The sequence below is a fragment of the Xiphias gladius genome, chromosome 16 (assembly GCF_016859285.1).
Source record: "Xiphias gladius isolate SHS-SW01 ecotype Sanya breed wild chromosome 16, ASM1685928v1, whole genome shotgun sequence".
Lineage (NCBI taxonomy): Eukaryota > Metazoa > Chordata > Actinopteri > Istiophoriformes > Xiphiidae > Xiphias > Xiphias gladius.
In genome coordinates, this window is record NC_053415.1 from 16,604,926 (window position 1) to 16,620,000 (window position 15,075).

The following is a 15,075-nucleotide window of genomic DNA, read 5'->3' on the forward strand; positions in this document are numbered from 1 at the left end:
ACCTCACTGACACCAGCTCAACAGATAACACTGTAAGGGTACTAAATTATTAAGATTTAAAAAAAAAAAATAGTTGGCCTGTACAAGCCTCATACAGCACTCAACAGTTATGAAGGACACTCCTCAGAAGGCTGTGACTATTAAGAGTTATCTAGGTGATGGACCCTGTTATGAAGTGCACACAATGCAGACTCCTCTGTTTCCATGGAGACCTATTGTGATCCCCAGCATCCACTGTACTTGCAAACATTCCTCTGAAGCCTTTTTTTTTTTTTCTCTAAGCAAACATACTTATTGATAGTTGTGAAAAAAAAATTGGCATGAGGGGGTCAAAGGTGATGCCTTCTTCAGTGCTAACATGATGCTGCGCTCCGACAACGTCACAGCTGCCTTTTAGATGCCAGCCTGGGCAAACTGTGTCATCACTCCGCCACGCAATAAGGAGTCAGTGGAGAACCGATCTAATTTTAGGTGCAGCAATATGTAGACCAGGTGTCATGCACATGGCCTAGCTAGCCAGTTTAGTTGTGTATTAATTCAGCAGTGTTGGACTTGGATAGACCTTTGGAGAAGCTGAACCACTTCATACCAGTGTCCAGTCCCATTCTAGCTTACTTTTTGTTGGCAGCAGTGTCTGCAAAAGCTTTGTTTTCTCTAATTTAAACATGCTGAGAGCTTTCGATCTTTTCTGTTAATACCAGGACACAATTTTAGACATAAAGAGGGACAAAAATATCTTTTTTTCCCATTAAACTGTTTGGTTAACTGTTATTCAAATTTATTAACATAAAGTATTCTGTAAACATCTCTCTTGACGCCTCAGGGCCCAGACTCATCTCACCAGGTGTTCGGAAGTGTTATCTGAGCTGACATCCATGGGCACAGCAAAGGGAGAAAAATCATTGTTACCGCTTCCAGAAAATGGTATTCATGTTGCATTCAGGCAGTGTGCGGAACTTGCATATCCCAGTGTTGATAAAAAAGAATACCAGATGGGTCTATTGCAGTTACTTTTTGTATGCACAAGCACAGGCCTGCTCATTTATTTATGTATTACACGGGAGAAAGCTTTGAGTTTCACTAAGTTGGAGCTTTTTGGATTCTGTATTTCTGTCCTTTCCCAAAAACGGTGCTCTTTTCACAGCTTCACACCAAAGGAGCATTATCTGATTGTGCTATGTTCTGTTTCCCAGCAAACTCCCATTCACTGTCTATGTCTATTTTGAGAACCTCCTAATAATGCAGCAGATTCGTGCAAATCAATAAATCTGTGCATGTGTCAAAGTGATGCTTATGATCTGAATCAAAGAGGGATGAAATTTGCATCTTGCAACCTCTGAAACCTCTCGGTGGGGGTGTAGGGGGGTGGGGGTTGTTCAGATATTTCCCACAGTTCCCAAGCAGAGTGGCACCTCATTATGTTGACTACCAGATGTGTGTGTGGCAGTGTGGGGTAGGGGGGAAATAGGGAGGTGGGAGTGATATAGAAATTTCCGTCTCTGACACACTGACTGCTGGGTAAATTATGCATGAGGAGGTGACTTTTGTGATCAGCACAAGACAAGTAAACACCATTAACGAAAAGCCTAATATTTAAAGAAGGATTTGTTCCTTTTCTCTTTAAAAGACCCTATCACCCTGCTCGTAATATGCAGTATAAAATGATTTTGTGCCATAGCGATTTATGCCAGCCTCGAAAGGTTGTTAAACTTTACCCTGCGAATAAAAAGCTGAGAAAATTGGTAGTTGTAGCGGCTTAATTGCCCTCCACTTCACTTAACCTATTCAACCCGCCAACGTCCTGTCCCGGAATTTAAATTCAGAAATGCAGATTCGGCCTCTCCCGTAGTGGATGGTGTGTAGCACACGGCCGGGGCGTGGTCTTTCATAGGGGGTGGGGGCAGGCAGCACGCCGAGAAGTTTTCAAACTGCCGGACAAACAAAAGTGATTTGCCAGGCAGGAAACAGGGAAGTCGCGTTGGAAGGGGGGCCGCGCTGGACTCTTTCTCTCTGGGACCAGATTAGAGCATATGCCAGATTATAATTGAGAAGAATCCAAGTGTTTGAGTGAAGTAGCCTTTTTTTTTTTTGGGTCTGTTGAACCGACTTGTCGTAGAATTGCGTATTTGTGCGTATTTCACTGGCTCAGGTGTATCGCCAACTGAGAACCCAGCGTATGGAGTTACAGCATTGATTGATCAGTCAGATTTTATTGTGCCAGCGCACAAAGCCTCGTCTGCTCCATCTAGAGCGCCCGCCCACCGGGGTTTCTGGGGAGCGATAGTGGGGGACTGATTACGGTCTACGGGATTTTCCGTGGAGGAAGCCAGAGCCTGCTTTGACTGCGATTTGCTCTCCCATCGGTGAAGGGGAGGGAAATTAGCGAGGACTTATTCCAGTCTGACTCCATACCGCCGGGACTCCGAGATCCCCTGTATGCATTTAGTCCCCTCTGTCTTTCATTAGGTAGCCTATCCGAATTCGCGCAAGTCACGCTGGACTTTTGTCTTTTACCGAGCAGGCTGCGAGTGCGAATCGCCTCCGCAGTCTCGGATGCGTAAACGGGGAGTGGGTTGGGTCGCCTAGGCGCCTGGCATACCCACAAGTCGTCAGCGACTAAGGCAGATAGGTGAGGGTGAAAGCGAGGGGAAACGCCACCCGTGGTGTTTTTTTTTTTTTGTTTTAAGCAGGAGGACGCCGGAGAGGTGAGTCGGACACTGGCAAACCGCCGGTCTCCCCGGCTGTGGATTTGGCTCTCAGGACACAACCTGGCCGCTTTTGTCGCCCGGGATTCTTAGACCTTCATTATCTTCCTCTGTCTGATTCCAGACCAGCGGTTAACTACACTGTCAAACCCGACCAGACATCGCCTCCTTATCATAAGGGAATATTGGAAGTGAATCTGCGGGGCAACACACAATGGCAGCCGGTGCGCTCCTTCTGGCTTGTGCGCTGCTTGGTAAGTCATCTGAAGAAGCTGTCAGCCTGAATTTCTGCTGTGAATGTCCCCTGTCTGTTCAGATTAACGAGGTAAACCAGCATCTGCCGGGTCTCAGTCACAGCACACCTGTATGAGACGTGAATTTGAACGGGTTAGTTGGGAGAGCAGCCACTAGTCATCATGAGTCAGGTGGAAGTAGGCTACATCAATAATCGCTGCAACAATAACAGATGCCTGTGAACTGCCGTGTGTGTGTGTGTGTGTGTGTGTGTGTGTGTGTGTGTGTGTGCGCGCGCGCGTGCTGAACTAGGTTAATGTGATATTTGGACTTTAGTCACAGATTAACCCTGTACAGTCTGACCTCCTGTGTTCAAGGGCTGCTATTGACAACCTGAACTTGTGTGGAATTAACCCACACACATGTATGAATACACACATGGATACAGTACATAGGCACACACACGTCATGGACACACCTGAGCCACACATCTCCAACACCCCCGAGGAATGAAGTCATCCAGTGGGTGTGAAGACACCCAGTACCAGCTTTGCTTTAGAGTTGTACAGTAAGTCATCCCTTCAGGTGAAGCCACTTTGTTCAATTCTCTCTTAACCCTCAATTTATTGGATTTCACAGGCAAATACGAGTTCAAACACACACACACACCCGATGACACCCAGTGACACATACAAAGATTCATACAGGCATGATTGCTGACACACACATATACACAGTACATCCTGCCTGTGAACTGTCCCAAACAAACACCAGATGGCTTTTCTGTTCCTGGATTGGGAGGCCTGTCAGTGCTGCTGGGGGTCAGAGGAGGGAGGCGGGGGCGGGAGTGGAAGTCGGCCCGCTGGAGGCCCCCACTTAGCCAAGAGGATTACCAGCCTGTGCCTTGCTTCACGTCCCCTTTCAGTGCATCAGATGTCACTTTCACCGGGACTGGGGGCTGCAAATGAGTTTTCCCAATGAAAGTGCGAGATGTATTGTTCACTGTACAGTAGGGAAGACTGCACACAATCACAATACAGATCTTATCTAAAGTGTAGGCTGGATAACGGAGGGTTTTCATATTACATAATAATTGTGAATCATATGGTTAAAAGGGAAGCAGTTTGAGGTGGTGAGGAACATTTTGGGTGTTAGGAAAGAGTAGGTTTGGTTTTATGTGGCGTGTGTCTGTGTGGATCATTGGCACAAATCAGAGAGGGTCTCAGGATATTTTCTAATGCTATTATGATATGTTGCCAGCTCTATTAGTGATACGAAGCTGACAATTCTGCAATATGAGATACGTTGCCTTCCCATTTTTAAGCAAACATTGCAAAATTCTCTTCCTCTAGCCCTTCAAATGTGAATATTTTCTGGTTTTGAGTCTTTCCTGACAGTAAACAAAATATCTTTGTGGCTTTGGGAACATGTTATGGGTATTTAACACGATTTACTTAAATTTTATGGATCAAACAATAAATTAGCAGATTTACTGATACTGAAAATAATTAGTTGCAGCCTTAAAATATTCAACTTTGCATCACAAAAACCAAGAGGAAAACATACCTCTAAAATGACAAAAATTATGTCTCTCAAAAATAAGAACCAATCACATTGTTTTCATTCAGTAGACTAAATAGTAAATGTGTCACCTTAATATACTCTAAAACTATTATATCACCCTGGCAAAAGGCTGATCTCTCTCAAGGAAGGATACTGCCATGCTCTAGTAATGCAATATTGGTGCTAGTGTATTAATTACACATCACAACAGAATGTATGGCAATATATTGCCATATCAATGATTTATCCCTCTTCTACAGACATATACAAGAACAAGCATCTGTGTTAAGGGACATGTGCTTGTGTCTGTCTTTTGTATGTGATCAGCTGTATAATTTTGCCACGTGTTTGCACTTTCATTTGTTTGTTAAAAAGTCATAAAAAAAGAGGTGGACGACAGGTGTGTTAGTTGGTGACTGTATCAGTCATTCTTAAACCCAGATGTGCCACTTACACCATTTTGTAATAGCAAATGTTATATCAGGGTTATTTATGCTGCTGAGTTTGCAACCAGGTGTGAGTGAGTGCGCGTGCATGTGCTTATGTGGCACCGTGGTATATGATAAAAAGCGTATAAAAGAAGTTGCCCGAAGGAACCAGTGTTTCTTAGCTTTAGAAACAGGATGTCTTAATTTTCTCTCAGAGAGTGAGAAATATGCCATGCATTTGGTGTGGTGTACCATTGTGTTCTTTTTTTGGGTTATGCTTCCATTTTTATGTAAGCGCGCGTGTGAAACGGGGAGCCGACGTAAAGTGCTCGAGACATCCCAGTTTATATAACTAAATTGAAAGCGTAATATGTGTGAGACTGGCTGGTTTAACTGTGAAATGCCCGAGTGGTTTCCATTTACTGGGCTGACAGGAGAGCAGTCTGCAGGCGTCCAGGTTCTGATGAGATGCCACTGGTCCTGTTTATCAGCTGGTCTCAGCGCAGCTTAACATTGCACAAATGGGAAAATCTTAAAGTTTATGTTTGACAAGATGCACATTCTGCCACTTAAAGTTGCTCATGCGTCTGTCATAATGCGATGGTTCATATATATCTTGATTAGCTCTGCCACCTCAGTAGGACGGGTGCTGTTTTCAACCCATAGATACCATATCTGAACATGTAATGGATGAATGTGCACGTACGTCCATGAGAGTGGGTTGGTCATGGGGATAGGTAGGAAGTGATACATTTTTCATAAGCATTGGCCAAAAGTGGGGTGCGGCAGTGGGCGGGCGTCTTATTCAAAAGGAACATAACTTAACCAAAACCCCTACAGTACATAACAGTCACACTAACAGCTGCATCTTTGTGTCTCAATATTCAGCAGAAGTCAGATACTAAGGACCATACCAGTGATTTAGCCTGTTTTTCTAATTTGATATAAACCATGAATACTATACATCGCTGCCTATAATTTTCTAAACCCTGCTGTAGCATTTCAGTTTTTTAATGCTTTATTCTCCTTCCATCCATTGGTACTCATATATATCTCTAGGGTATGAACATGTATTGGCAGAGTTTAAGCATGCCTCATGTAAGCATTCATTTTTTTTATTATTTATCGTTATTTCAAATCAAAGTGCAGTTAAACTGCATTACCACGCAACAACAATGGAACTTCAGTGAAACTGGAATGAAAAAATACACTGAAGACTTGATATTCATGGAATGCACAACTCGAGAGTCCATAGAGAAATAGGTGAAAACCAGTGACTACCTGGAGAGTAAGAAAACTACATTCAAAAAGTTGAAACTCAATATTTCGAAAAAGGGTCAGCAGTAATATAAAGTATATGTGCTTTTTTGTCAAGCTAGTAAAACATGTGAAAACACTGGTATGATCCTTGAGCATCTGATTTCTCCTCCATCCACCTACATTTCTTTTCGCTGTGTAGGCGGATGTCTTGTTGTTTCTTAGTGTTTTAGTCAGATTTTTGACGCTGTTTTTGATCAGTTGTTTGAACTCCGAAGAAAAGGTGAAACCAGTTATCCTGGCTAAATGCAGTGCTACTGATTGAGAAGAGAAAAGTTTTAAGTGGTTGTAGTAACACCGTCAAACTTTGTGCAGAAAGAGTGTAAAACCAGCCCTGCATAATTGCCACAATCAAACAACGTAAAGGTACTTAAGCGCTCATTTCCATTTTAGGCATAATTACTGTGCCATTTTCTTATTCAAATCTTTTGCACAACATAGGGAGGACAGCACTTATAGCCACTTAAGTACAGATTTGATTGTGCATGTGGTGCTGTGACAATTGTCACAAATGCTTGAGATGGGTTAGGATTTAAATCATCTCATTTTCCATTTCAGACAAACTCATTAAAATGTGTCTCTGCATAATGTGAAACAAGGTTATAATTAATGGTGAAAGCAATTAGAAATCTGGTGTATGGAACAGACTCATCCTGACAACTGCATAGAACTTCCCTAATTGCCATCAAGTTTTTTGATATTATGATGCAAGTTTAAAAACAAGTAAGATGCTTTATTGTGTCATCACGTCATACAAAATACTAAAGAAATCATTTAACTAAATGGAAGTTGAAAAGAGGAGAAAAATGGCAATGTTAAAAAAAGTTAGAGACGTGTCGTAGTTATTTCTGTTGACTTTTCAATATTCAATGGTAATGGGAATGTTGAGGTCAACTCAGAGGCATTTCAAACTTTGTCAGGATTCAAAGTTTGCAGTGCCACTCCCTGATACCCACCCCAGCCTCTCCTCTGTCCCGAATAAGAATGACAACTGGAAGCCCCCACCCTAAAATGACAGGGATTTTTGTGTGCGTGGTCAAGCCATGTGTCTTCTTGCTGTACATCTTGAGTCAGCTGTTACCACACTGGGAATACTTTCCATGTGTTTGTAAGCGTCAGCTGACACACGGGGGCGGGGGGGTGTCTAGACAGTGAAGCAAAATGCAATAACTCACTGTCTAGCTCTTTGTATAGCTGTTCTATGTAAATGCTACAGAAAAGTTTATTGTGTGTTCATGTGAAGTTTTGTTTCTCATTGTTTTTGTCTGTTGTCACCAGAAACAGAGGACCTACTTCTCTCTTTTAGGGGGAAATATGGGTTTGTGCAGGTGTCTGACTGCAGTACTCTTTGGTCCCCTTGTTATTTTCCGTGCCTGCTATGTTCTGTAGTGGCACACAGGCTTGTTTGCATGATAAGCATTAGACCCGCATCTTTGTGTACACCCATGACAAGACGCCTTTTGTGCCATTGTTTTTTCATATCATAACATCGCTGACTCAACTGACAAAAAAACAAACAATAGAAAAAGCAGAAAGAAGACTGTCAGCTTGGCTATCACTCACCAACTGTGTGGTAAGGTTTCAGTAAATATTCATTAAAGTTGGGATGCATAATAAAAACACAGGTCATCCTCGGGTCGCTGTTCTGCTGTTGGTGAGGACGAGATGTCTTTTAGTCATGGACCAATAGAACTGAATGAGGGATGGTTGATTATGCTAGCATGGGTTTGTTTTTGTGCTTATGGACAATTCAAATCTTGCTTTACTAGAATGTACTACTAACAGGGCAAGTAATTGCCCTGTAATACGGACTTCACAGTCAGCTACAGAAACTCACACCCAACTGTCACTGCAGTTTTACTACAGCCCCACTGTCGTCTGTTATCCAGTTCCTTCCTCTCTCTTTCCTCCAAAAGGTAAAAAAGTCAATGTGAAGGGATAAAACACCTTTTTCAACATTTGAGACTGAACTGACTGAACTTTATTGCTTGCTGAGCAGTAAATCAAAAACAGTTAGCTGTGGATAATCACAGATACTCTTCTCATGCAGTGTCCATTTTTTTTATTTTTATTTTTATTTATTTTTTTAATGATGATCCTCCCCCATGACCCAGATTTGGGCTGTAGTCTCTCTCCAGTTCACACAGGGAAATGAGTGACGGTGTGAAGTGATACGAAGTTCTTGAGGGAGACTTCCTGCCAATCAGGATAGAGGCTGTAGCAGGATACAGAGCAGAGGCAGTGTCTGCTTTGTGTTTGGTTTTGACTCTAGAGCAGCACCTCTGGTTAACTGTCAGGACTGTCCCACATCACATCTCTTTGACAGGATTGCGTGGCTGCACCCGCACATCTCAGTGTTTTCGCTATGATTGAGTTGTAGCAGCGGAGGTGAAGCGCGCGTGCGAAAATGTTTTTTGGTTTTTTGTTTTTTGTTTTTGTTTTTGTTTTTTTTTTTTTGGGCGAGCAAAAATTTTTTTGAGGTCTAAGTACATACACTGCATTTGTGCACCCACTTGGTGACCTCTTACATCCACTGGGTCTTAGCTATTGGCTAGCTACCTGTCAATCATTCTTCCAATTATTCATTCTTAACTGTCCTTTTTTTCCAGAATTAACCTGCATCATCACACGGTTGTATTATAAGTGTTAATTTACTTAAATGTAAGGACATTTTCAGTGATAAAATCACTTACATTTACGCCGTTTCTTTAGGGGAATCTCATCCAAATAATATGTAATGTTAATATCTCTTTGAGCGAATCTGTCCCTTGCCTTTGAGATTGACAGCTTTCGCACATCACGGTGGTGCTTAGTAACACCCGCCTCCCGGTTTTCTTACAATCTTTGTATCAAGGTGGATCTTTCAAATGTTGCTTATTTCACACATATGTGTTTCCTTGTGTATTCCTATCAGATGAGTGCATTTGCTGCAATGTTACTATGTGATACTCATGTGAAGTTGCAGGACTGTTTTCCCTTCGGCGAATGATCATCCTGAATCCATGATCAGCATTGCTTGCTTCAGTGTTGACACCTACCTGGTGCTTATTGTTATAATCATTGTGCTGTCATTATCAGGTAAGCTAAAGTTTAAAGTAGGTAAAGTTTTTCTCATTAGTATGCTTTACTCACAGGTGTGTTAATTGGCCTGGATATAGAGCGGCCGTAGCAAAAAATAAGATAATATTAGTGTGTAAAGATATAAGACAGAGCCCTCTCCTCTCAACTCCTCTCCTATCATTTAAAAAAAAAAAAAATCAGCAGCGGTCATATATCAGCAGCGGCATGACACCCCTGTTAGGTGCATATAGGGGGAAAAATTGCATCTCTTCACGCCTTAAAACTGTATCTCGTGTTTCTTGATAACACAACAACAACCCTTTAGCTATTCAGTTTGTAAACCGTTAAAGTGTTCTTTAGGGCAAATTTGCATGGATCTCTTCCTCATCTCACTCACACACTTAAAAGCTACTCCAGCTGCCTCCTCCTCCCCCAGTGAATAGCCTCTGACCTCCCTCCCCCACTCTTTTCTAAACAATACTATGCCCAACCCACCTCTTCTTCAAAGAGCACTAATTAGAAACTGCCCTCAAGTGATTCAAACCAGATATTTTCATCTCCCTTACAGTGTCAGAGGAAGAATCTTCGTTTAACAGCTACATTTACCGTGGACTGTTTATGAACACCTTCCTTGACCAATTAAAAGACTAACCCAGCCCCGTTCCCCTTGGGATTTTGTCTGCTCCTCCCACCTCTGCTGTTCCGTGTCGGGAGTGACGATGACTGGCCAGCGAGAGAATTCCACTTTGCTCCTCCACACACTTACACACGCACACACACACACACACGCACACACGCACACACACACACACACACACACACACACACACACACACACACACACACACACACAGAGAAGCACCCACAGCGCCCAGAGCTGCTGTCCTTCAGCGTAGCCACACTCCTCCACCCGAGCAGATCCCACGCTGGTGGGATACACACCAGGCACTGTAACCATGGTTACCGCTCCCCACCTGCACACTGCTGATCCGTATTCATAGGTGGTGTGCATGTTCAAAGATGCATGTGTGCCCTTGAATAAATGTCTACATGCATGTTACATTTTTTTTCCCCTTTTTAAAAATGCTCCCACACAATGATGAAGAACACGTCACTCACTTTGCCATTATGTTTTGTTAATGTGCTTGTTTTCCGCTTTACACCTAAAACCAAAGAGATGCATGTGTGTGTTTGTGTGTCTAACTGCTTATGCATAAATACATGAATTTACAAGCGCATGTCTTTTACTGCCTGAAAGGCAAAATGACTGACAATGGAAGAAAAAGTCTGTTTGAAGTAGACTAATTAATAGTTAATTAGTTTCCTTTCCAATCTGCAGCTTAATGCACAAACATGGGAAATGATAGCAAGCTGCCAGTCATACAAAAACTTACCACTGTACATAAAGTAGATACAGCTGTCAGCCTTAATTGTGCACAAGCACAAGATGGATAATGACCGAAAATAATGGAGTGTTTTTATAACCTCACTTAATTTTAGAACAATTAATGCAAATGTTCAGTCGACTCTGCTGTAACAGTTGCTTATGACAGGATATAATGGCTTAAGTTTTTTTTATCTGTGTCTCTGTGAAAGTTTTGTTTGGGGCAGATTAGAGACCACAGTCCTTTGTCATTCACACAGAGTGGGGGATGTGTCTGTTCGGGGGGAGGGATGAGGGGTCCATTTGCTTGGGATTGGGGGTTGGGGAGATGAGGTTAGTGGGGTAGCAGGTGTCCATATAGAGTTAATGGATCGGGCAAAGGGAGTAGATGGAGACTCTTAATGTACTAGAGGTGTGTGTGTGTGTATGTGTGTGTGTGTGTGTGTGTGTGTGTGTGTGTGTGTGTGTGTGTGTGTGTGTGTGTGTGTGTGTGCTTGTGTATGTGTATGTGCTTGTGTGGGCTGATATGAAAGAACCAGTTTGACAACTAGTCTCTGCCCCCATTTTAAACTTTCTGTCTCCCCCACTGTTATAAACAGCAGATGGGATTATAGCCATATTTTCAATGAAGGACTGATTGTTGCTTTTAAGCACTAAACTAAATACTTCCAATGTGGCATATTAATTTAGCAAAACTGCATTTACTCTTTACAATATGAAAAAACCATATCATATACATTTTTATATAGTTATTTTGATATCTGCCATGTCATGTCTCGATATTGTCCAGATGATGGTGAGAAGTATAGAGTTGTGCAGTGTAGGTTTAAAAAATTGCTCCTTTGTCATTTCAGTGATCAATGAAGCAGAATTTAAAAGCAAGTTGACAGTAGCATTCATGAGGAAAATGATGGAGAGTGTAATTACTTCTTATATACAGCACTTGGGTTTCTTTAAATGAATCTTTTGATTGATTGCTAACGTTGTAACTCCTGGGTTGAGTAAAATTCTTGTATTTCTGTACAGTATAATAAAGCATAATATCCTAGCGTTATTTTATGTTGAATAAGTTATATATAATGTGCTGAGTGTGTGTATCTGTGTGTGTGAATGACCTGGTTGGGCCTGGCATTGCTCGGCCTGTGACTACAGGAGTTAGACAGTCCAATGAGTTGATCTCAAGCACTACATTTTTTTACTGTGGCCTTTTGGACAGAGGCAAGAGAGACATTGCTACCCAGCTGCAAAATTTAGGCTTTAATTGTATTTATATGTCAACATATTGCTGTAGCTGTGCCATATGTGACGATGGTGTAGTAACAGCGTTAGTGCGCCGCACAAGCTTTCCTTATTGACTACTGCTGCACTGCTGCAAAGTAGGAGGGACATGTAATCATTCCCTAACAAAGCTCTAAAGTAATCATGTTTACCTTCATGTCGAGGGATAGAGCAATAAAGCAACACATAGCATTTGAGGAACAGTAGCTCTGCAAGACGAGGAGGAGGAGGAAAACAATTTGGCACCACTAATGAGAATTTTGATTGAAAATGTCTACGGAAAATGTTATTTAAAAGGTTGAGAAGGAATCACTGTAGTGCTGATTATGTGTTTGACATTATCACTCAGGATGAAAAACTAAAAGTCAAAAGCTATTTTACATCATGGTCCAGCAAGAAGGCGAAGCAGCTGAGGGTGTAGGAGGGAGGATGAGGAGGCAGCTGTTCAGCCCAGAAGGATAGATTACGATCTGCTCTGTGTTGTTGACACTATCGACAAATACTGGAAGCACCGGAAATGGAAAGAAAATATGAATCAGCCCACTCAGACCAATCACATTTCTGCTCAGCATGTATAGCTCCTACACTTAGTTACATTTATAGTGCAGTTGCCACAGTACCGTGTGCGGTAACACACTGGCACAAAAGAATGAATTATTGCTGAAACCCCCCATTGCTTTAATCATGGTCTCACCAGCTGTTATGAGCAACAGCGCAGGTGGGGTCATGACTGTTGTAGCCCAGGGGGCCCATAACTTGGGACTAGTAAGCATGGTGAGAGCAGAGGATAAACATGACCCAGGTGTGACACAAAGCGGGAGTCCGTAGGCTTGAGACTTGGATCCGAGTCACAAAAATGGAGATGAAAGGCTTGACACGGACTTGACTGCTGAGAGACTTGAATTAGTTGAGTCTTGAAAGCAAAAGCATGCATGCTTTAAAATCAATGTAAAATCATTCTGTTTATCATCTGAATCTGAATAGCATATCATAAAGACTGGAAACAGGGAAGCAGTTCTGTTCAACAATAACAAATCTTTTTTTTTTTTTTTACTGTAATTAGTAACTTACTGAAGTCTTGCTGTGACAATGAGGATTGGCCCAACTCATAACCCTCTGTAAAAACTACTTGATTTTACATTTCATTTTGGTACAGATAATACAAACAAGATATCAATAGTTAATTAGTGAGCTTCAGAGGTGCTTGTAGCTGGATTTTGCTCCCACCGGACAGAGCCAGGCTAGCTGTAAACTAAGCTAACTGACTGCTGGCTCTAGCCTTATGTTCACCACATTGATGTGAAAGTGGTATCAGTCTTCTCGTCTAACTCTGGCAGGACAGCGAATAAGCATATTTCCCAAAATGTCGAACTATTTCTTTAAAAAGCAGCTGTGTCCTAGTTGTCGAAATAAAGAGAGAGAGACAGAAAGCAGAACTACGCAAGACATTTGCATGTGAACTCTTTGTACTCCAGCTAGAGAGAGAGTGGGTCTCAGAGGGAGCATGAATGTGCAGTAAAATCATACACTATACTGTACATATATGTGTCTGTCTCTTTATGTTAGGTTGTTTCTTTGCCCTCTGGCTATTTTTTACTGCCTTCTAAGGCACAGAAAAAGTTTGATGGGGAGTCCTCCTCGATATTGCTGGCTTACGACAACTCCCTAAGTGAATTTGTCCCTCCATGTAACCGTACTCATCTTGTAATCCTTGCATCTGTACCACTAGCATCGCCTGCCTCTTTTTACTTGAGCCGTACAATAACACTCAGTAAATCCTCTTCATCTTCGGACTCTATGAAGGCTCCTGTACTCTCTTGTTCTTCCTCCGATTTAAGCTGCGTGGGTGTAATGAGCAGTTGTTGTGAATGTTGTCAGTCTGCTGGCCTGTCTGTCTGGCCCTCTAATGGAAGTAAGAACGCTTACTCTGTCTTTCTTGCTGTATTCCTCCATGATAGACACTCGCACACAGCATCACACCTGTTTCCCAGCTGACCGACTTGCAGCAGCTAGAAAGTTTTCCCTTGAACACTGAAAATCATTTACCTTTCTCTTCCTTTTCTCAACCTTATTTGTCTTTAAAACATTCCAGTTAATAAACTAGGCAGTGGATATGGGATTTGTTGAAGGTGTTGTCAAGAAGGGTCAGTTGTCAATGATAACCCTGCTACACTGATTTGTACATTCTGGCATAGATGATGATTATCACTGCGAGAAGGACATGGAGTGGGAAAAGCCTGAGAGGAAAAGACCTGAATTGTAATGTTTGATGCTGCCAGGAGCCCATCAATCAAAGATCCAAGATTCTGAGAAAGCTATGGGGAAGGAAGAGTGGGGATTCTTATCAGTCCATTAGATGGTTTACATTAGGATGACAAGATTATTCAGTGCCATGTACAAAGAGTGAGAAGCCAGAAATATACTTTCTTGCCCAAGGACAATGTTAGAATTTTTACACTTTCTCATACCACAGTGTTACTCCATCAACCCATATACACAGGCACAAATTCACTTCTTATGTCGGATTTAGTAGAAGCACATTAGTGTCAATAAAAAATAGGCAATTTTCTAATCTTGTAGGCCAAAAAATAATGAAGCACGTATAAGTAATTGTTGCACAATTACAGGAAAAGCATACAATTTGAAGTGTACCATGGCCATATCCTTTCTAAATGTTAATGTTTCCATTAGATTAAAATGTTTCCTCTTTCTAATGCTTTCATTATTCTCCCTCCACTTTTTTCTCATCTTGGAATCTCTCTGTCTGTCTCCTGCTCTTGCTCTCTCTGTTAATGATGTTAACAAGGTCAAATGCTTTTGGAGGCCCAGAGGGAGAAAGATGCAGAGTGATTTTGGAGAATGGTTAACCAGCGTTGAGAAATGTGGAGAGGAAAATACTCTTATGTTCTTCATCTCTCTCCAGCGTTTAACTCTCTCTGTAATACATATATGTGCAACATTTAAGTCGGCAGCACATATATTCATTTCTGTGCATTTTTGTGGTGTTCATCACCCTGGAGGCAGCTGTCACTTTCTCTTTAGCTTCCTCCCTTTTCCTCATTTTCCCTCTTCTCTCACCAGACAATCTTTTCCTCGCCTCATCACT

The 15,075-nt window shown here is 42.0% G+C and overlaps 1 protein-coding gene across 1 annotated transcript in view; it reads left to right on the forward strand.

Moving 5' to 3' along the window:
- The first annotated feature begins 1,968 nt into the window (after positions 1–1,968).
- igsf3 (immunoglobulin superfamily, member 3) overlaps positions 1,969–15,075 on the forward strand; it is a 72,569-nt gene continuing 59,462 nt past the window's right edge. Inside the window, exons 1-2 of the mRNA XM_040148978.1 lie at positions 1,969–2,705; positions 2,830–2,959. Of these exons, the coding sequence (XP_040004912.1) occupies positions 2,920–2,959 (40 nt within the window). The 5' untranslated portion in view covers positions 1,969–2,705; positions 2,830–2,919. The remainder of the gene's footprint in view (positions 2,706–2,829; positions 2,960–15,075) is intronic.